This window comes from Ostrea edulis, chromosome 2, assembly GCF_947568905.1.
Source record: "Ostrea edulis chromosome 2, xbOstEdul1.1, whole genome shotgun sequence".
NCBI classification, from domain to species: Eukaryota; Metazoa; Mollusca; class Bivalvia; order Ostreida; family Ostreidae; genus Ostrea; species Ostrea edulis.
The window spans coordinates 98251422-98274771 of NC_079165.1; the positions used below are offsets into that span (position 1 = coordinate 98251422).

Consider the following 23350-nt stretch of genomic DNA (forward strand, 5'->3'; position numbering starts at 1 on the left):
ATTACACTTACATGTATTGCCTTTTATATTGAAAGTAACTAAAATAAGACCAGGGAACATATTTTTCAATTTGAATGGCAGATATCGAGTACCTATCCCATTCCCTCAGGAAAAGACCAAGTTAAAGATACTCAGTCAGGAAAAAATCCATTATGTAATCCTAGACATTTGTCCCAAAGATTCTTTCCAATTTTTCCATGAATGATTCTTTCCAATATATCTATAATCTGTTTTGCTCACGTAAATAACATTGCCGTATGTAGCAGAAGTTCACAAAGGAAAGCAGAGAGACGCCGTATCAGAACCCTTGATATGATTCGATGTAGCTATTTCCCGACGTTATTAAAAAGTTTCTATTGTAATTATTCCCGAAGACCCAAGAGAATTATTTATGAAAGATATAATTCCCTCCTTCAATCACAGAGAATTCAATATTATCAGCATAGAAAAAGAAAAATTATATTCTCTTCATTTTGATTTAGTAGTTACAACATGTGAAGAAGATAATTAGCATGATAGAAACGATAGGATTTTTGTATTTCAAAGAAGGAAAGCGCTTAATGTTCCAATGTTCGATACATTTGAATAAAACATTTAGCTCTTTCAATAGTTTTACAAAGCCCTGGGTTTCAGGCATTCGCACCTTACACAAAGTAAAGGATGGAGAGAATAAAATAGTTTTGATTTGTTTTAGAAACACTAACAATCAAGGTTTTAACGTGTCCTTACAAACCCATCTGACTAGGAGGTACAAGTTTGGTTGGTTGTTTTTTTTTTTATCTCCCTTTCACCCCCCACCCCCACCCCAACCCTTTGTAGTCACTCATTCAGGAAAGGAAAAAGAGAGAAAGAATTAGAAAGGAATGAAAAATCATTATGATCATATGTACAAAATAATGTATACATGTACAATGCAAATTAATCAATGAAAAAGAACTACATCGTACATTTATAAAGTATATGAAATATACTGATAGATTTGTCAAACTTTGGTATCAGATACATGTTAATATGTACTCAATAGACTGCTGTAATATCGATGATAAATAATGGGATACAATGATTGCTAAGATTTTGTTGTAATATTGATTAATCAATGACATATCACACATTGTTTGCTAATTTATGGAAGATGATCTTTTTGATTTATGAAATACTTTCGATTTCTACTCAAAAACATCAACATACATATGCAATGTAACTGTTTTCACATGCTGACTTTCTGCTCTATACACATTTATCCAAGTGGTTATAAAGCCATTCAACAAAAGAGAATTACCTTTACATTTGTAATAATAAACAAAAATGTTCTTTAGATGATATAAATCAATTGAATCTATATTACCATTTATTTTCTGAATAATGCAACAAAATGGTTGGGTTTTTTTTATTGACTACAATATCTACTGAAAACATTAATAAACCGTGATTGCACATTTTTGAAAAACATATCAGCATTCTCAGTCTTTAATGATTTCTTTTTTCTCTCTTCTACACAAGATGTACATAAATCATTGTCTATTTTCTTAATTTTTTACCAAATAAATTTATGAGTAAAATGGTTAATACGATATTGTAGCCACTGTAATTTTGTATCCTTTGTAATTGTAAAAACATTTTTATTAATTTCATTCCATTTTCTTGAGAGATATCAAATTGCTTATAACTTTTTTTTTTATAACATGTGGGCTTTCCTTCACTATGATTAAAAACTAAATACTCTTTTCTTACCCCATTTAAGATTTATGAAGGGAGCTGATGAAAAGGAATAGTGGGTTCTTGAACTTTTACAAACTGTTTTCTTTGATTAACTCTCATTGTTTTCTTCAACGCTTATCTCATTCCAAAAACATGATAATTCACTGTATATGTTTTCATGAATTGAATATATTTCATAATATCACCTTTCTCATCTAACAATGTGTTTATTAAATAAATACATTCTTTTCACACCATTCTCTCAGATACAAAGTTTGTCTATGTACCTGTATGTTTTCAGTGAATCACAAAACACGTTGACCATGAGTTCAGAAGAATTTTTTTCTCAAAACAAATACATCAACAGCGTCCAGGATTTGATTACAACCCTCCAAAACATTCTTTGATTTGTCAAGTTTTTTGTAAAGCATACCATGGTCCAAATCATAATATATTTATCATCAAATATTACTATATAATATCAACTGCTTCTATAACAGATTGCCACTCGGGGTTTGATTCTGTTAAAATTGTGTCGAACAAATAATATTGACTAGTCGTATTGCAGTTAAATTGTTCATGAATTTTAGGGATAATGAACACAGATATTTTAGGGATAATGAATACAGATATTTTAGGGATAATGAATACAGATATTTTAGGGATAATGAACATAGATATTTTAGGGATAATGAACACAGATATTTTAGGGATAATGAATACAGATATTTTAGGGATAATGAATACAGATATTTTAGGGATAATGAACACAGATATTTTAGGGATAATGAACACAGATATTTTAGGGATAATGAACACAGATATTTTAGGGATAATGGACACAGATATTTTAGGGATAATGGACACAGATATTTTAGGGATAATGAATACAGATATTTTAAGGACAATTGATGTAGAAAATGTAGGGGTAATTAAATTACAATACAGATGATTTAGGGATGATGGACACATAATTATATGTAGATATTTTAAGGATAATGAATATTCATATTTTGAGGATAATGAATATATATATTTTGGGAATTATAGATAGAAATATTTTGGAAATAATGAATGTAGATATTTCAGGAATAATGGATATAGACAATGTAAATGACTGGTAGTGTGTATAGAATGGCTTTCGCGACAGAATAATAGCACAGTAATCTAGTAAATCTAGGCATTTGTTTGGATAACAAGCCGGGAATATGAGGTCATGCACCCTGCCAAGAATAGATAGGATACAAAGATCTATATATACTTAACCGCTTCGTAAAATAAACATTATTTTTTCGCTATGCACTAGGACATATTCGTTATATGGATTTTTGGCAGGGTATATGAACTCACATTTCCTGTCAAAGTTTATATTCTCCCTAGCCGTTAGACGAGGGAAAATATATACTTTGACAGGGAATGTGAATCCATATAACTAATAATGTACTGGGAAAATGAAAAGCACGCTTTGCTTCCCATTGTTAACACTTAAAAAGAAATATAATATATATAAAAGAAAGGATGTGCATGGAATTAGATACAGTCAAAAAAAAATTAACACAAACTTGTTGTTTGAAAGTAAGTGTAGAAGGTTTATTTCAGTGGTTGTTTGAAAGTAAGTGTAGAAGGTTTATTTCAGTGGTTGTTTGAAAGTAAGTGTGGAAGGTTTATTTCAGTGATACAGATTCGTTACAAAAACTAAAATTCAACTGAAGCAAAAATGTAAAGTACTCGGTACATGCACAATAACAAAACACACCGAAACCAAAATCCGGGTTAGAGTAGGTCCTCAGTACCCCTTGCTTGTCGTAAGAGGCGACTAAATGGGGCGGTCCTTCGGACGAGACCGCATAAACCACAGCAGGTGTGACACGATAAAGATCCCTCCCTGCTCAAAGGCAGTAATCGCCGGGTATTGCAGCCCTTCACCGGCAATGGTGACGTCTCCATATAAATGAAATATTCTCGAAAAGAACGTTAAACAAAATATACAATCATCATTAGTCCAAAATAAGCGTTTTCCTCTTCAGTTTTTATACATGATCAGCAAACATTCACACTGTATTTTTGACTTTTACAGGTTACTTAGAGGAAGGTCTTCTAGTTCGGGACGCCAAAAAGCTCCGCAAAAACTACATGTCGGCCTCTATGTTTATAGCCGATGTGATAAGTATACTCCCTACCGACATTTTCTACCTTGTTACTGGTATCAACTACCCCGAATTCAGGTTTAATCGAATTGTGAGATTTAACAGACTGTTCGAGTTTTTCAATCGAACAGCTACGAGGACTAGTTTTACGAACATGGTCCGTATATTTAACCTCATTTTGTACATACTCATCATCATCCATTGGAACGCGTGTATATACTTCGCTATCAGTAATGCAATAGGATTCGGCAGTGATAAATGGGTCTATCCTAACGTGACAATCCCAAAATACAAACCTCTTACTCGAAAATACATTTACAGTTTCTATTGGTCAACTTTGACCTTGACTACCATTGGTGAAACTCCTTTGCCGGACAGGGACGAGGAATACTTGTTTGTGGTGGTGGATTTTCTTATTGGTGTGCTTATTTTTGCCACCATCGTGGGAAACGTGGGAAGCATGATAACAAACATGAATGCCACGCGCGCGGAATTTCAACAGAAAATGGACGGTGTAAAGCAATACATGGAATTCAGGAAAGTTTCCAAAGAGTTAGAGCAAAGAGTGATCAAGTGGTTTGATTATTTGTGGACAAATAAGCAATCTCTCAACGAGGAGGAAGTTCTTGGAACACTTCCGGACAAATTAAAGGCAGAAATAGCAATACACGTGCATCTAGACACGCTGAAGCGCGTTGCTCTCTTTCAGGATTGCGAACCAGGCATGTTGGTGGACCTTGTGTTAAAACTAAAACTTCAGGTGTTCAGTCCAGGGGATTATATATGTAGAAAGGGTGATATAGGAAAGGAAATGTATATCGTGAAAAGAGGGCAGTTAGGGGTGGTGTCGGACGATGGAAAACAAATATTCGCAACGTTACGAGAAGGTAGTGTGTTCGGTGAAATAAGCATATTGAACATAGCAGGAAATAAAAATGGCAATCGGCGAACAGCTAACATTAGGAGTATAGGTTACAGTGACCTGTTTTGTTTGTCAAAGGATGACTTATGGGAAGTATTGACGCAATATCCGGATGCAAAGAAAATACTCATGGACCGTGGTAAACTCATTTTGCGGAAAGACAACTTGTTGGACGAAGATTTGATGAAAAAGTTGGAGGCTCAACAAGAAACGACAGAACAAAAACTGGAGAGGATAGATGCGAATCTGGACACGTTACAAACGAGGTTCGCTAGGCTCTTAGGAGATTATAATTCCACACAACAAAAACTGAAGCAACGAATCACGAAATTAGAGAAACTCTTACCACAAGAGCATGACGACGTATCAAACATGTCGGCTCTTGAGTGAGGCGAACATATAGTGATTTTCTTGTGTCTCCTGTTCCAAGATAAAATTTGGGTTCGCCAAGATGTCGTTGTTAAACCACACGAGAATTATTGTGATTTCCAGAGTAAAGGTTACTTGTTTGAACCCCCCCCCCTACCTTATCCAAGCAATATAACCGAGTGACATCATGACAATACCCTTATTGTTGTGAATCTGCACTACAGAAACAGTTACTAATGGACCAAATAGAATTCACAATAAAAGATGTTAGTTTCCAGAAAAATACACCAATTATTGTTAAGTGCTCAGAATAAGTGAAATACATTGAGTACCCTAAACGATTGGGGGAATCGGGGCTGAATGTTGATTAACAGAAGGCGCTGGTTCGCTGCTCTTGTAAATATATATAGAATTGTGATAACTCCAGTTCAACCAATGAATAAAGTTCACTTTCCTAAAGCACTTGTGTTCAACAGTATCTCACCAAAATATGACCAAATCGGCGTAAAACGCCAAACAATAATTCAGTTTCTTTCATTGGGTAGTTGGTTTCTCTGGCAAAACAAGAAGATCGTAGTATCATGTAGGTTTGATTCATTTAAACAATAAAATGCTTTCTTTGTTGTTTTATCGGGTGATGAAGGTAGCTAATAATAAACCGCTTACGCGATATTTTATTGTTTATATTTTTATGTATTTTTAAAAAACAAACCAGATTTAAAAGTACTGAAATATATCGTTGACCATTTTATTTCAGCCAACGCAACCTTTGACCTTGACGTCGCTCCAAAATTTGGTGATTATTATGCGCACAGTGGTGACTAAAACACCGGATCGAACAAGTTTGCAACAAATATCCATTGTCTCTGATGATTTAAGCAATGTCAATTTCAAAAGAAACTTAAGAGAAAAGATTCAGTGAATGTAAATATTTTGTATTATGAAACCAACTCGCGAAAGCATGTTATCACAAAACTTGATCACATTGACAAAAGTAGCAAACATCATTTGTAACAACTATTTAATTAACTTGTCATCTGAAACAATTTTAGTTCTCCCTTATAAAAACATTCAAATAACTTTTAAAATCCCCAATGTGAGGACGGGGTCCTACTTATTGAGATGTGAATGCCAAATCTTAAAGTTGAGATGTGCATGCCAAATCTTAAAGTATGTAAACATTCTTCTGACACACATACACAAGTTGTCACACATACACACGTTGACACATATACACACGTTGTCACACATACACACGTTGTCACACATGCACACGTTGTCACACACATGCACACGTTGTCACACACATACACACGTTGACACACATACACACGTTGTCACACATACACACGTTGACACACACATTGTCACACATACACACGTTGACACACATACACACGCTGTCACACATACACACGTTGACACACACACACGTTGTCACACATACACACGTTGACACACACATACACACGTTGTCACACATACACACGCTGTCATACATACACACGTTGTCACACATACACACGTTGTCACACATTGTCGTGGTTTTTTATGTAAAGGTTAGTTGAAGGTCACAATTTTTTAAATACAAAAAGACCTTGGAATCCCGTTGAAGATTAAGTTTTATTATATTTAAAAGTTTTCTGAAGCGCAATAAACAAGTAGAGAACATAATTTTCTTTAAAATAATTTTTGGGTAAATTTTAGACGTTCATTTTCTTTTTTAAAAATTTTTGGAAAATTTTAGACCAATGTCATAATACTAGTGTAATGAGGTATAAACCGCAGTTCCCACGAGAACTTTATGCAAGTTGCGCTGTCTATGACATGCAATAAACTCAAATTCATTGAATACCAAGGAACAAACAACAATTTCTTAGAAAATAGTCTTATTGTAATAGCGTCAGCTCTTTATGACCCCAATCAATATAAAAATGTGGTCGTTTTTTTTTTCTCTTAGAAGAACAAGCGTGATCTTGCTTATCAAAGCGATGCTATCAAGTTCCCGCCGTCAGTAAAAATAAATTGTTTTTTGGCGTTGCCTAATCACTACTCCTTCTGTCTTCATTACAGATCAAAGTGCGCCTCGTTGAAAAATAATGACATCTAAACATGCTTGCCACAGAATAATAAATTACAGTAATCACAATGAATTATTAGTTCGGATGAGTGCAAGTATTGCTTCCATCATACGTATAGTAGTTTTATTGTACAGCATGCGAGTCGGGTTCCCAGCATGCATTAAAATATTCACTGGAAACAGCTTTCTAACAACCCCAATCGTGGATTGATGACATATTGCTTTTGGAGAGCTGTAACTGTCCTAAACTTGATCATTTAACACAATTTCGTACTTGTACGTGACAGGATTCGTTTTGTTTAAGGTCAGGGTTTCGTGTCATTCCATTGTTAACGAAACAATCAAAACAATTATGATAATCAAAGTGCAGAATGTAATCCTGGGAGTTGAACTTTTTCAAACATTCAAAAGAAAAAAATTACTGTATATATCAAAGTAATTGCGTTTGGTTTCTTGAAATTTGATATTGATTTATTTTCACTATATTAGCCAGTTAACATTGGTTCAATAGATATATATATTCATTCGTTTACTATAAGCCGAGACTCAGGCGTGTTGTGGAGTATGTCTTAACTTTCCATCCCAACAATCAACGAATAATTCGTCCATTGAGTGCCTAGCGTGCGATCGATGCTCGTTTATAATAACTCTTTTCCTATCATTTTGTAACGAACACATCTGTTAATATGGTGCTCATAATTTGAAATAAGCTTTTTTCGTTTTTATTTTAGCGTTTGCATATATAATTACATGTATATTGTTTAGAGAACGTTTTCTGCGACATGCATTATTTCAAATAAAACGAGGGTGTGAGGGAGCAAACACCGAAGTCCTTTACAATATATTCACGTGCGTAGTGCGTGATGACTTAGGGAAGCTGATCTAAACAAAGAAAGTAGCCTTGACCGTGATGTTGCGTATCACAAACTACCTGTATCTTGTTTCTTAAATATTATTACATATATCAGGTGGAAAAAAAAGAAGTATCACGAAGGGCACATAGAAAGCATGTACAAATTTATATTTCTTAGCTTGCAGTTATTAGATGGCAAGTTCCTATATTGCCGTGTTCTCATTTTGTTACTATGGCAACAGACATGTCAACATCCTTTTACCTGAGCGACTTGATTCCGTTGTGTTTTTTTTCGCAGCATCAGACCATCCTCTTTTGACTGTAATGCTATTTAATGTAATTACAGTATAGAAAACTCTGGAAATCCAAATCAATACCACAACTCTTACAAACATCGTCAACCGGTAATAAACCACTCTGTTTTAATCAAAGAAAAACGCATATTTTTTTAACTAAACATTGCATAAAAGTGTTCTTTTGTTCATTGGTGAATATCCGATTAATTCTAAATACCATCGGTCTTTCGCAAAAGTCACTGTGGGTAGCAATGAAACTTCGATCAAGTAATTCATTACTTAGTAACAAATACGCAGTGTAACATACACGGAATACTACTCACAAAATTCCGGAGGGAGAGAGAAGGGAGACACAGATTCATTACATTCTCAGAAGACTTTCTTCTTCCATTGGCAAACTATAATACGCTTGCTTTTAATAAAAAAAAAAAAAAACAAGATGTGTTTGTGAAACACAAATGCCCCCGATAATGGCCAATTCCGAAGATGGCCAAGGTCACAAGGGCAAATATCTTGGTACCAGCAGAAAGATCTTGTCAAAAGAAATGCTCAATGTACAATATGAAAGCTCTAATATTTACCATTTACAAGTTATGACCAATAAAAAAAATAAAAGTAGGTCAAATGTCAAGGTCAAAAGGTTCAATACCAACGGAAAGGTCTTGTAACAAGGAATACTCATGTGAAATACCAAAGCTCTATCTCTTACTGTTCAAAAGTCATTAGCAAGGTTAAAGTTTTCAAAAAGTAGGTCAAACTCCAAGGTCAAGGTCACGGGGTCAAAAATGTTGGTACCCACGGAAAGGTCTTGTCACAAGGAATACTCATGTGAAATATCAAAGCTATATCACTTACTGTTCAAAAGTTATTAGCAAGGTTAAAGTTTCAGACAGAATGAGAGACAGGAGAATCTCGGGGGCATAAAAGGGGGGGGGGGGGTTGTACTTTTACAAGTATCTTTACATTGGGGCAGTCAATACCGTTTCTCTATATATGTATTAGTTATAGGATATGGACAGAATATCGGGCAATAAGCCTGCCCGAAGTGTTGCCCGGTAAATAGGACCGAGCTTGCTAGGTCCGCCTCCGCAACGACCGAAATCGGGCATATTTCCCTGATATTTAGTCCATATTCTATGTACTTCTTTAAGATCACGTCATTTACAGTATGTGTTCACGTCCATTGTTACATATTTATATTATAAATCACATTTTCCTCTATGAACCAACCAATTTCAGCGCGCGGTACAATCCGTTCATATTGACTATGGACAGATTATGAACTAGTTTAAAGCACGCGACTGAGAGAGCGTAATGATTTGAAAAAATACAACATGTGTTACAAAGATCTCGGAAGTCACAGAATTTGCCTCAAATCCAAATCCGTTCATACTGACCATGAGCAGCTCAAAAGTGCTGTTCATTTCTTAAATGTATTACCGGTAGTAATCAGATATGACGTCACAATCATCGAATTTATGTAAGCAGACGTGATGTCACACTTCTAACAATGCTGAGTATCGTGATTCATATCCTAGGGAATATAAAATAAACAATAAATATCAGTTCCAGTATGAATTCTTTCATTCTCCATAAAATAAATATCAATAACAGTAAAATAACTATCACAGTTTGGACGATGTACCTGTAAAATGTTCACGTCATGACCATGCATGTTGTAACTATAATGTACACTTTAAGAACAATGACACTTTTGAGATTAAATGAGAAGTAGATGAACATGAATTCTTTTTTTTAAATCAGTCTTTTCACAAATCAAACAATAATTTTCAAATCAAAATTGAAAATACCCAAGTTTTCTTATGTTGTTAAGGTTTCTTAGATTTTGTTCAGCTTTAGTTCCAATGGTTAAAACAGATCCCCTGAGCAATAGCGATCCGCGGTAGAATTTGACTGAGCTTCAATAACGGCGGGAGGATTAGAACCAGAGTACAAGGATGTGTACAAGATAAACATAACAAGCAGTAGGATCGTCAGCGCTTGTAACACTACCAGCAGTTTCATGGATTTCTGCAGAGCATCGTGGCGTTCTACTAGTAAATCAACCTGAAATGACAAAATAAAACATGAATTTTCTCAACGTATCAACCTAAAACAGTACAGTGTATCTCTGTAATATACGAGTTTGTGTAACTCACAGGACTTGTTGGTCACCTAAGTGTTAGTTACATTTATCACTAGCCCCAAAGTCTATGAAGTCTGTAATAATATAATAATTTTCCTGTTCTGCATATACCAGTTTTCTGATATTCAGTAGCAGTATATTTACATTTGTAAAAAACAACCCCCCAACCCCCCCAAAAAAACAAAAAAACCAAACCACACACACAAACGCCCACGAAAGTGTCATATTGATGAAAGACTTTACATCACATAAGTTATATTAACACTACATGACTATTTTGGACCCACCATAGAGATCATGGGGTTGCAAAATTAACAAATTCGGTAAACCCTTTTCTACTTTTAGTTTTTATATAGTAGCAGCAAAATCAACGAAGTCTTTCAAATGATAAAGACACGTAATCACTATAACCGTAGCATTAAAGAGGGTACACTTAAATGTCTTACACATCAGCACTATATGCCAAGTTTGGTCCCGCTCTGACCCAGAACCTCTACCCTGGGGATCATGAAATTTACAATTTTGGTAGAGGCCTTCCTGTTCTACATAACTATGCATTTAGTTTTTCTTACATATGTGCGGTTGTAGATAATATCTTTTGAAAATTTTCCATTTTTGCCTCTCTCCCTCCTTTCAAGGTCTCGAGCTACAGGAGTCCTGGAATTTACAATTTCTGCCCCCCTCCCTCGTCCAAAAGATGCTTCATACCAAATTTTAAAAGAATTGGAAGGGTGGGTTATCAAAAAGTTAAAAATGTTTAATTGTTTTATCAACGCACAACGAACAATGTGCAGTTGTGCACATAATTTTTGAAAAACTGGTGATATTTGGACAGTTTTTGTCCCGCCCCTAAGGCCCCCAGGTCGCAGGAGTACTAAAATTCACAATTTATGTCCCCTTTGTCCAAAAGATACTTCATACCAAATTTGAAAAGAATTGACAGAGTAGTCTTCAAAAAGAAATTTTTAAAAAGTTCAATTGTCAACAAACACATTAATCACTGTGACCATTTGGCCCCATCTTGGTACTACAACCCCTACCCTTAGTATCATGACATTTGAAATTCTTGTAAAACACTATCTGCGCCTTCTAAATAACCATTAACTTTCAATTTAGCAAGATAATGTTATATAAATGTTTTTCCACTTACTGTAACATCTATATACCCAGTTTTGCCCCGCCCTGGAATCAGAACCTCTATCTCGGGGATCATGAAGTTTACAATTTTGGTAGAGACCTCCTTGCTCTACATGACTATGTTTTCTTATAGATGTGGGGTTGTAGAAGATTTTTGAAAATCGGTAAATATTTTGGCAATTCTTGCCCTTAAGGCCTCAGGGGTGCTATTTTAGCAATTACTTTTTACGATGACATTTTGTCTTGTTATCAAGTAAAACGTTCAAATAAGAAAGACAACTCTTTCAAATAACGGTAAATAAAGTACTAGTAGTTCGGATCGGACAATGAAATAAATATACGCGATTCAGAATACCCAATCCCTTCAGGTAAATGCATTCAGTGTAGTATTTTGATACACATAAGGATAACAGAATATAAGGAACACAACTCATTCCAAAGGCGTCCGCGAAATAACATTTTGTATATAAAAAATTATCACTTTTACAGAAAATTTCAGAACATTTTTTCTTCTTTCGATTTTCCTTTTTGTTTTATGAATCATAAGAAGGAATCTTCATCATAATATGGTTTCAAAAATTATCTTATAATTCAGTAAAGGTTTTGTCTTTAAAAAAAATGACGATCAGCATTCAAATACACTGTACTTCCCGATGAAGGTTAATGTATAGACACACCGAATAATATCTTGTAAAATGGAACACAAATCAAACCAGAAAATACGCACACATGATTTTAAATAATTACCACCTAGGTACAATAAAAGAACCATACAGATAGTATGGACAGGACTATTATGATTATACACACATTAAAGACGGTGCAATTACATATATATGTCTCCGGAGAAAACAAAATATTGGTTTTTACATACCATACTTCTTTAAATATTGGTGGTAAGCACTTATTTTGGGGTAAACATGCGGGCATCACAAAGCATTAAGCCTAACTAAATTACGTTTTCACATCTGTAAATTCTAAGTATCTTGCAGTTGTTAAGATCTCCATACGTAAGTACATATAATGTACTTAGACTTTATCGTTTGTTCTCATGGACATCATTCTAAGTATATTTCCTTATCACTGTAGTGGTACCAACTGGGCGCGTAGGAACAAATTTCAAAGAGGAAACGGGGGGAAAAGGTGTGTGTGGCCAAATTACAATTTGGATAAAAAAGATCATGTTCGTTAATCGGCTCTTTTCCCCACTTTAGAAAGAGAAAATAAAGTCTACTAAAAATATTAAACGTAAAAGCTGAGCAAACAGTGTATCACATTGATTTCGATTACAAAATTTTAAGGGTTAACCAATAAGTGGGGAAAAAAAGCTTTCAAATTTCGTTTCCGATAAGAATATTTCTAAAATCTTAAGACTTTATCTTATTATTTTAAATACTGCAAATGTAAATCCCATTAACTCTCCATGCAATGATATGGTCTAGTGGTAGTAAACCTTTCCAATATGCAAAATCTGAATTACATCCAGAAAAAGACTGATAATTTTACTCAAAAACAATTTTCATGGTTTTGACATAAATTAACAATTCTTAAGAATTACATGCACAGAAAAATAAAATCGAAATACAATCCACAGGATCTTGACGATAAAAAACCAACCAAACCAACAAAACCAAATGTGTCGAATTAACATAAATGTTCCCGCTGGCAACAAGGTAAAACTGCACCACTTTAGCTATATTGACACACTAAATACTTCTGTATTTGTTATGCCATGCGGCTGACACAATCTAATGCAACAACTCAGTACAACTGTACTTAAATGTGAATCCATGCTACATCTTATTTGCTTTCATAATACAGTGTGGAAAACTCGCCTCAGATGTATAATGTCAGATAGTTCATAGTTTAAATCCAGAAAAGAAAGTCGGTGCAAAGTCACAAGCTACTAGTGAACTCTTCCCCTAGGGTCACTATATTAGTGGTTCTCCTGACATGGTACCCACCCCTCCCTGTCATCATAGGTTTCTATTTTATTCCTGTCATCATCAGAAAAAGGGGAAGAGCAATTAGCTCTGGGCTAAAAATAAAACTGCATAATATTATCCTCCTGTGGTTCATTCAGGGAAGCAAAATCTGATCTATACAATAGAGCTCTTAAGGCCTCATTCAAACTTTATAAAGACATCAAATCTATCGATCCACCAATTAAAACATTTTTGCATCTTTTTGACCATATGGTAAAACCCATCGCCTTGTATGGCTGCGAGATATGGGGAACACTTTCAACACTCATGCTGGAAAAAGACAGAGATTTATATGATATCTTTAAAAATTGGGAGGTAGAAAACCTGAATATTAAGTTTTGTAAACATCTACTGGGTGCCGGTAAAAGAAGTACTAATATTGCAATAATCTCTGAATTGGGTAGATATCCTATGTTCTGCTCTATAATCCAAAGTATTTTACTATATTGGCATAGACTTGAGAATTGCCCAGAACCATCCCTGTTATACAGTGCTTATACAGAGAATATCAATCTGAATTCATATAATATAAATTGTTGGTACAAAAAAAGTTAATTATTTTAAGGGAAAAATGGGCATTTTGGTACCCAATTGTAATAATCTCTTTTCAAAAAACAAATGAAGAATCAGGTACGGAAACAATTTTTACTTTACTGGTCAAAACGACGTGAAGAGGGTCAGAAATCAGGAAAACTCACAACATATTTTTCGTATAAAGAAAACTTTACTATGGAAAGTTATATATTTTTAGAATCCCTAGAATTAAGAAAAACTCTATGTAGATTTCGAATTAGTGCACATGACCTTCGAATTGAAAGAGGAAGATATGAATTTACAAAATCCAATTCTGGCCAGAAGATTTCTTTAGAAAGAAACAAAAGAATATGTGAATTATGTAACCTTAATTGTGTTGAAGATGAATTTCATTTCCTTACTGATTGTCCATTCTATGTTGAAGAGAGAAATATGTTTTTTAATGGTATATACAAGCTCAACAAAAATTTTATCTATCTAACAAATAAGGATAAATTTACTTGGTTGATGATTAATGAAGATAAACCAGTAATTGTCAAATTGAGTGAATATTTAGTGCAAACTTTCAGAAAAAGAAGTGATGCTTTAAAACTGCAAAAATCATTATAGTTTATTATTCATATATTGGTATGATACTGATACTGTCCATCTACTTGTATATATACATGATTAGCAATTCATATATGTATGTACTTGTTTCCCCAACATGCTGCATCCACATGCAGTTTGCAGTCTATGTAACCTGTAGTTAATGTTGTAAACTTTCTTTCTTTTTTGAATTTCCTTCCTTATAAAATGTCTTACTGTTATGCCCTCTGGGCCCAAAATTGGAATAAACTTATCTTATCTTATTTATACATGCTCCTTATGTTTGCGCCAATGCTATCACCTGCCACATGACAGAGGCTGGGAGCACACTCCTCTATGCTTATAGTACCCTGTCTGACAGTGACATGTCATATAACCCCTAGACAGTCATCACAGGTTTGGCTACACCCCTGTAAACTAGCTCATAAAGGATGTCCTGCTACTGTATTTAATCAAACTTTCAGTTGGGAAGAAAGGAAGAGTCAATTCATATCAACTCTTTCTGATGAACTGCTTGCTAGCTTTCAAAAGTTTATTCCCACCTTGCTAAAATTTTGAGGGGGGGGGGGGGGGGGGGGGCTATCTTTGAATAAAAGATATTCAACCTGACGCATATAATGCTAGACCCAACTGTCATCAAACTCAATAAACTGGGCGGTATTAATGGCTAATAATAGTAAAGGTTAATTACACAAACTGTTTTCAAATATTTCACTAATGCTTCATGTTCATTTTACTCAAAATAGGTAAATAGGTTTTTTGAGTGTCTCCATAGAGACATTGACATGCCTGGGGATGTTTTGTGGGAAAATTAAACAACATCTGATGAGATCTTGGCTCTAATTATAGGAGTATTTGTCATTTTGACCAGATCAATATTTCTAATCAATTACAAAAAAAAAAAGAAGAGATATATCTTGTAATAATTTATCTGGCATATCTGATAGTTGCGATCTCTAATTCCCAGACTTACACAACTTGTTCTCATCTGTAAACCAAACTTCTGCCATGAAATAGAGAGATATGCACAAGTTCAATTGTTGTAGCAGCACTCTACCGTTCTTAAAGACATACACAGAGTAAGCTCACATGAAAAATACAGGTGCCATAAAAAATTACCCCCCCCCCCCCCCCAAAAAAAACAAAACAAAAAAACAAAACAACAACAACAAAACGAGGGGAAAAAAACAACACAAAAAAACAAGAGGCCCATGGGCCACATTGCTCACCTGAGTCACCTTGGCTCATATTTCAAAATTTTCCCTATATATTTATATGTAAAACTTTGATCCCTGTTGTGGCCACAACCTACCCCCAGGGGCCATGATTTTTACAAACTTGCATCTGCACTATGTTAGAAAGCTTTCATGTAAATTTAACCTTCTTTGGCCAAATAGTTCTTGAGAAGAAGATTTTAAAAGATTTTCTCTATACATTTGGAAAAAAAAAACAACTTTGAAAAAAACAACTTTCAGACGGTCAGAGACGAGAATAATACGGCAACATTTTTGTATAGGAAATACATTTGGACAGTGTCATTGATGACAATAAGGGACATTCCCACTGCCATAGGAGCAGATATGCCTCAGTACAGTATCTCTGCTAATTCTTAGATTAGGTGTCCCTGGTGTCTCATTTGGAGTTGTTTTTTTCTAAACTGGTTGTGCAAGTGCTGCAACTTCATGAAATGGTCCTGAAGAGGGATGTTGCTAAAATGCGGAACGGAAAATGAAACGGAAGACAGAATGGAACAGAAAACTGAAAATATTGTATGAGACACATGAAATGTTGTTGTATGTATCCATGCATGTGTTATGAAATCAGGGTATGTATTGATGTCTCGCGGACACGAGAACGCTTAGAGTAACTAAGTTAGGACATGAATTTCATTTTTGAAAATACTGAGGGTTTACACTGCGACGATTCATGCCAAAATACTTATCAAGAAACACATTATATATTTACATTCTACTTTCATTTCTGTCATAATTCCCAGCCGTTAAAGTAGACATACCATCTCTATCAAGATTCATATGCAAATTGTTCACATGCAACTACAATGCATTCAAGTCTCAATGTGAAACGAAACCTATCAAAACAAAACGAAATCTAACAAAACAGATTGTATAAACGAACTCTATAATTTGAATTTAAAAAATAGTAATATAGGCGAGCATCTCAGGCCCCAGGAATGTAGCCACATATAAATGAAATTGGTCTCCCCTTTGATGTGGTCTTTCAGGTTGAATGATACATTTTTAAGTGGTCCATCGGTTAGTATTAAACATTGTTTGAAGAAGCCAGTGTCTGAGAAAGTAGAGAGCTAGATCTTATTTTACCTGCGAGTACTTTCAATCATGGAAGAATTATATAGTACAGTATTTCATTCCAGTGGACATTTGTTAAAAACAGAAAGTAGAAAATAGGAAAATAAAACAACTCAAAATTCCCTTTAATCCCTATGAATTTAAAGAAAAGGTTTGTCATTATGCAAATAGTTAGTGCACAAAAAATTCTACTCCGAAATGTGATTTCTCCCTTGGGGAAGTCAAGTTCTATAGTAGGATTTCTGAGGGAAATCTGGTTAGGGTGGAAATCCTACTCTATAACAAAGTAATCGGTATCACCACAGGAAGTGGGAATGGTTACTACTTTATCACTCAGATCACCTCGGCTAATTTCATCTAACCTCGGATGTATGTACGGATACAGTGACGTAAGACAACATGTTTAAAGTCCCTGATCAACTTGAAGATTCTGACAGCTCCCGCGAAATACAGTCCATTTTAACATACATGTATAACACTCTCAATGTTTGTAACTGTTTCTCTTTGAGAATTATGTTTTTTCTCGAAATAGAAACCCATTTTGATCACTACTTTCTTAAAGCGGCAGTTTTTCCGAGAGGATAAATAAACGACCACATTACAAATGTTAGGTGTAGCTACATGTCAATTCATGTCATACATCCGAAGTTAGATGTTGGTGCCAGAATATGCCAAAGTTTGCCGAATGCTTCTTTATAATTTGGTCTTAAAAATTCAAAATAATCAGTTGAAATTGATGCATATTTTAGTGAAATACCTATTCATCATTTCATTACTAGATTGCAGCATTGTAATGTCATCAGAACTGATCATGAAAAATTGGTCCTTGTAGTCGTGTGATAGTTACTGATTACATGATTATTGCTACAACAGTAACGTAATCTACCTTTGTGGAGAGAGCTTCAATTTGGTCATCAGCAGACATGGATGGAGAATCGCCGCTGTCCAAGTGCCTGACCTGTACACATCGTAACCTAAAACAGAAAGTTTCCTCTTGAAACAAATCTGACATGACACAGAAAGATTATTTCATTTTGTTTTCTAATGACACTGGTATATTTGATTTACCCCCCCCCCCCCCCCCCCCCCCACACACACACACACACTTTTTACAATATAACAGCCTTCTTTCATTGATTTTGGAAAACATATTTTAATTCTTCTTAAGTCCCTCCACCATATACCAAACTTTTTCCTAGTGTTCTTTCATTCAGACATGCCAAACTATATCATAGCCCTATCCTTTATGTTCTTTAATTTAGACATGCAAAACTGCTTCATAGCCCATTTTCAATATATTATTCAATTCAAACATGCAATCTATTTCTGAGCTCTTTTCTTATATGTATTTCTTTTCAGTCAGATATGTCAAACTATTTCTAAGTCTCTAATAGCAATACATTCTTTGAAATGGTACTTCGAACCTTTTAAAGCCGTAATATTACCTATGCTCCATTATGTTTTCTCTCGGAACAGTTCTCCAATATTCTGACATGTTTTCTGGAGGGTCTCCATTAAGCTCTACAGCCATGATTAAAAATTTATCTTTTTCTAATCCATGGTGATGCTCTGAAAATATTTACATAATTATGTCAAGTCTGGATGCATCAGTTTAGAAATGGGTAAACTTTGATAGAGTTCATATGTAAAGCTAAAACAACTAAAAACAGTGGGCTTATATTACTGTTTCCAATACTTCTTAATCATTGAAAGGGCTCATTTTTTTGTGGATTTCTAAAGGAACCCTATCCCTAATATTTAAAACTTCATTAAAATACATAATTCATATCATATGTTTAATGTTTCAAAATACAGACCATTCCACATTTTGAAAAATGGCTTTGACCTTTAGAAATATAAGCAATGAATGGAACTCTATACTTTACATCAATTTTACCGATTATACGAAAGCCTTTGACAGAGTTAACCATCTTGCATTAGAAAGAATTCTCTGTCATTATGGAATCCCAGACAAACTCATCTCCATCATTACAAAGCTGTACACAGACCTAAATGCTAGAATGATCTGTGGATCAAACCTCTAAGAAGAGTTCAAACTGAAGACAGGAGTAAAACAGGGATGTATGCTCTTCCCTCTTCTCTTTATATTCTGCATTGACTGCATCATGCAAGAAACCACCAAAAACAAGCAGACGGGAATCAGTTGGACTTTGGCAGAAATGCTAGAAGACCTAGATTTTGCAGATGATATAGCACTGCTATCCCATCGAAACTCTGACATACAAGAAAAAACCAGCCTGCTCGTAAAAACAGCAGGAAAAATTGGCCTGAAAATCAATAACACCTAAACTAAGATCATGAAAGTCAACACTAAATCAAATGAACCCATCACCCTAAATGGTAAAAAAAAAATTGAAGATGTCACAGAATTTGTATATCTAGGAAGTAAGATCACCACAGAGGGGGACTCGGAGATAGGGCATTGCGCACATATGTAGAAGGCACCCGAGCTCCATCCCAAGGGTTGCATTGAGATGGACATCACCCGGTAAGAGAAAGTGTGGAAGACCAAAAGAGACCTGGAGGAGATAAGTGGAGAAAGAAATGAAGGAGAACAACTGGATATGGGGTCAGTTCCAGAGATGGACACAAGACAGACCAGCATGGAAGTTTCTGGTGACAGTCTTATGTGCTGACCAGCATGAAGACGATTAAGTAAGTAGTCCTCTCATCATGTGGTTCATGTGTACCAAATTTGATTATCCTAACCTTATTAGTCCTCTTTTTATCCTTCCCACTCAGTGTTGATGGATGAAGAGATAGACAACAGACAGACTCACAGAAACACTGCACCATATCATTATACATCCTATCCATGACAGCTGAATATGTGATTTATGTTTGATTATCCTAGCCTTAGTAGTACATGTACTGTTTCTATCCTGTTTTGTGTCTATAAAGAACAAAGTACATGTTTGGCCAAAATATGTCACGCTTTCAAACTTCGTAAAACTTAACTGGGTTAAAAGCCTAAGATCTGTACAATTCTAAGGTATATAATTTATTTATGTATATTTAGATCATCAAATAAAATTTTATGCTGAAATAAAACTTTCACACACAATAACTGCCAAAAATTTAATAGTGGAGGAAAATCTTTAAGTTCTTATTATATATGCAGAATTTGAAAGTGGTTAATGTATGTGAAAATATCTAATTTAACCAAAGTTTACTGATATTACATTGAAAATAAATTAATTTTGCCAAATGTGCACCGTTTGGCATTGTTTTGTGACGTCACTATGAAATATTACGTCATTTTCATACTAGTTAATTTTAGCTTTGATTCTTGTATAAAGAAAACATAAGAGAAAAATACAAAATACTAAAGTTGAAAAATTGTAAATTTTCTCGGCCGTATACGACCAATAACATACTGTTCTTCACTCATATAATTTTGACTTTCAACCAATAAGCTTCTTTCTCTTGTCATTGGGAACATGTATATCAAGTTTGACAATCCTAGTCAACAAGGTACTGACAGAGAGACAGAAACCGAGACCTGCAGATGGACAGAGAGATGCACATCTATGATGATTGAATATATGTATTGTATGTTAGGTTTGATTATCCCAGCCTTATCAGTACTGTTTCTATCTTATCTGTGCCTACAAAATTATCCATGTAAGTTTAATTTCACAATTGTCTTATTAAAACAAAACAGTACGCTTCTTCCTCAAATCATTGGAAATATGTGTACCATACTTGATCATAATATCATAAGTATTGTTTTTATCTGACCCACATGGTACTGACAGACATACACATGCACTGTACCATACCTTAATACAACCCATATATGATGGGTATATAAAACTCAGCTCCCAATGAATTTTTACACATGGACAAATAATCAACACAGTTAAATTGTGTTACAAGAAGCAAAAGTCCAATACACAAAAAGAGAGACAATTCTATTTGAATTCATTGTATCTTAAAATATCACCTTGGTGGAGATAAACATGAACTTTTTCTACTGATCCTGGTTTAACAGTGCCAGCACTAGGACGAACTTTGTATTTTTCAGGAGAAGTTGTCTTCACCTGAAAATAAAATTTTTTTAAAATCTGAATCAAGTCAGCAATATTTTCTTGAAGTTAATGCAATGTGGTATTTGATTTAAGACCTTTTGACTTGATTTACTGTTGGCACAAGGAGAATTCTTTGACATTTCAAATTATGATATCATCTTTATTTTACTGGATATTTTCAAACATTAATGCAGTATAGTACTTACTTTGTATGCTATGGGATATGGGAGTGTGTTTTTAAGACATATGACATCATAAGGAAGTTTTTCTCCTTCCCCTGATTTAAACTTCAAGTCCTCTGCTGGGCTACAAATTTCATTCAAATTGTAAGTAAAAATTTCTTTAGATTCTGATACATTTTTAACTTCGGAGCTCTATCCATGGCCAAACACTTGTTAATTTTTATATACCCTACTTGTATATACATTAAAGCTAATTGCATATTCCATTTGACATAATGAACCTTGTTTTGAGAATGTTTTTTTATAAAAGAATCTCCTATAATTTGTGGACCCCATAAAAAATCATTTATTTGGAGTATCGATATATTTGGCCAAATGCCAAATGAAGGTAAACTTACAAAGGTTAAAATTCTGAATAATGCAAAAAGTATACTACAGAATTTGAATAATGCAAAAAGTATACTACAGAATTTGAATAGTATCAATGTTGTTTATTTCTGTGTTGATATATTAAGATGCCTATTTTGCATTGATCATTACACAAGTGCCTTTTTATAGAACTGCGAAATGAGGGAAAGCTGGGATTTTCGGTGGGCAATTCTACTTTCACTTTTAACAGTAAGTTAAGAAGAGCATGCTACACACTTGATGTAAAAAATATTGGAAATGAGTCAAGGAATTCTTTGCCAATTTGACCTTGTTAACAAGGAAACATTAGGATTTTTGCACGAAGTTGAAATCTTTCATCATACTGTAAAACTTTGTAAATTGGAATCACAAGGGGGTCAAAATTGGTAGATTTTTATCATTTTGGTAAAAAAAAATTCTCTCAGGCATGCAGCACATGTGTGATCATGGACATTTAAAGTCTTTAATGTGTCTAGTTTAAATGAATAAGACATTATTTATGGAAATTGGTTGCCATGGTAACAAAAATTATACATTAAAAAATGGCCTTACTAAGGTGAATTTCCTAGTATTTTGACATATATTTTGGGGTGGGGTTCATTGTTTAAACGAGACATACTCTTGAATAAAGTATTTTGACAAAATGTAGCCTTTTTGTTCTTGAAAAAGAACTTGTGAAACTTCTTATTCATTTGGGACTTTACGCTAGCCCTGGGGATCATGATTTCTTGGTCAAGTGTACATTTAGATGATATTGCTTGTATATTCAGCTTGGACAAAGTGTAGCCTTGTTAGGCTTCATTCTGGTCCAGTGAATCATGATTTGAACATGTGACATAAGACAGCTGTCATCTAAACAGTTTTACAGCACTCTACACTACCGTAAATCTGGTTATTTTTGCTGTTGATTAAATTTTAGCGTTTTTGCGAATCAGTTGGATTCGCAAAAATATTTTTCTAAAAAATAACTCTACCGTAAAAAATCATAGATCCACCAATTCGATGGTCAGTTGTATTAAACTTTTGAAATAGAATAAATTGATTTTATCAAATATACACGTTCACATTTTATCGACTATCCTATACCGTAGATAGTTTGGGTATATTGTCACGCTTGACATTACTTTTAAAAGATAGAAAAAGACATAATTAAATTTTGTAATTTAGTTTTCAATGCACCCACGCCTAGCGACGGTCTTTATCAGTATATAAACAAATGTCTGCTGGGTTTACAGAACTGAATTAATGACATAAGTTCGTACAATAGAATTTATTTGTCGATTTATCCAGATTAAATTCGCAAAAATAAGAAACACAAAATTAATGTATAGGCTTTTTACTCAAATTTGCAAAAATAAATTGACGCAAAAATATCCAGATTTACAGTATTCTCATCATTTCTCAATACATAACCCTTGGTGGAGGTTGTCGTTCTTTGTTGAACAAACTTCATACTTAATTTTTTTCACCCAAGGATGCCTTGTTCTAAGGTTTGTTAAACGTCCTTTGGACCCGGGGTAATAAGTTAATGAGTTATACATTAATGTGTACATCCTTTGGACCCAGGTTAATAATCAGTTATACATTAATGTATACATCCTTTGGACCCGGGTCAATCAGTTATAC

At 34.3% G+C, this 23350-nt stretch overlaps 2 protein-coding genes across 3 annotated transcripts in view; one reads left to right on the forward strand and one right to left on the reverse strand.

Annotated features, from left to right (window-relative positions):
* LOC125681634 (cyclic nucleotide-gated olfactory channel-like) overlaps positions 1 to 5595 on the forward strand; it is a 45396-nt gene extending 39801 nt beyond the window's left edge. For both annotated transcript variants that reach the window (XM_048921795.2, XM_056155701.1), the window contains one exon: positions 3776 to 5595. In XM_048921795.2, the coding sequence (XP_048777752.1) occupies positions 3776 to 5157 (1382 nt within the window). In that variant the 3' untranslated portion in view covers positions 5158 to 5595. The remainder of the gene's footprint in view (positions 1 to 3775) is intronic.
* A 4330-nt stretch (positions 5596 to 9925) lies between these two features.
* Positions 9926 to 23350, reverse strand: part of LOC125680541 (motile sperm domain-containing protein 2-like) — a 28440-nt gene continuing 15015 nt past the window's right edge. Inside the window, exons 12-16 of the mRNA XM_048920222.2 lie at positions 21341 to 21440; positions 21050 to 21146; positions 18528 to 18651; positions 17969 to 18056; positions 9926 to 10432 (exon numbers count right to left, since the gene is read on the reverse strand). Of these exons, the coding sequence (XP_048776179.1) occupies positions 10235 to 10432; positions 17969 to 18056; positions 18528 to 18651; positions 21050 to 21146; positions 21341 to 21440 (607 nt within the window). The 3' untranslated portion in view covers positions 9926 to 10234. The remainder of the gene's footprint in view (positions 10433 to 17968; positions 18057 to 18527; positions 18652 to 21049; positions 21147 to 21340; positions 21441 to 23350) is intronic.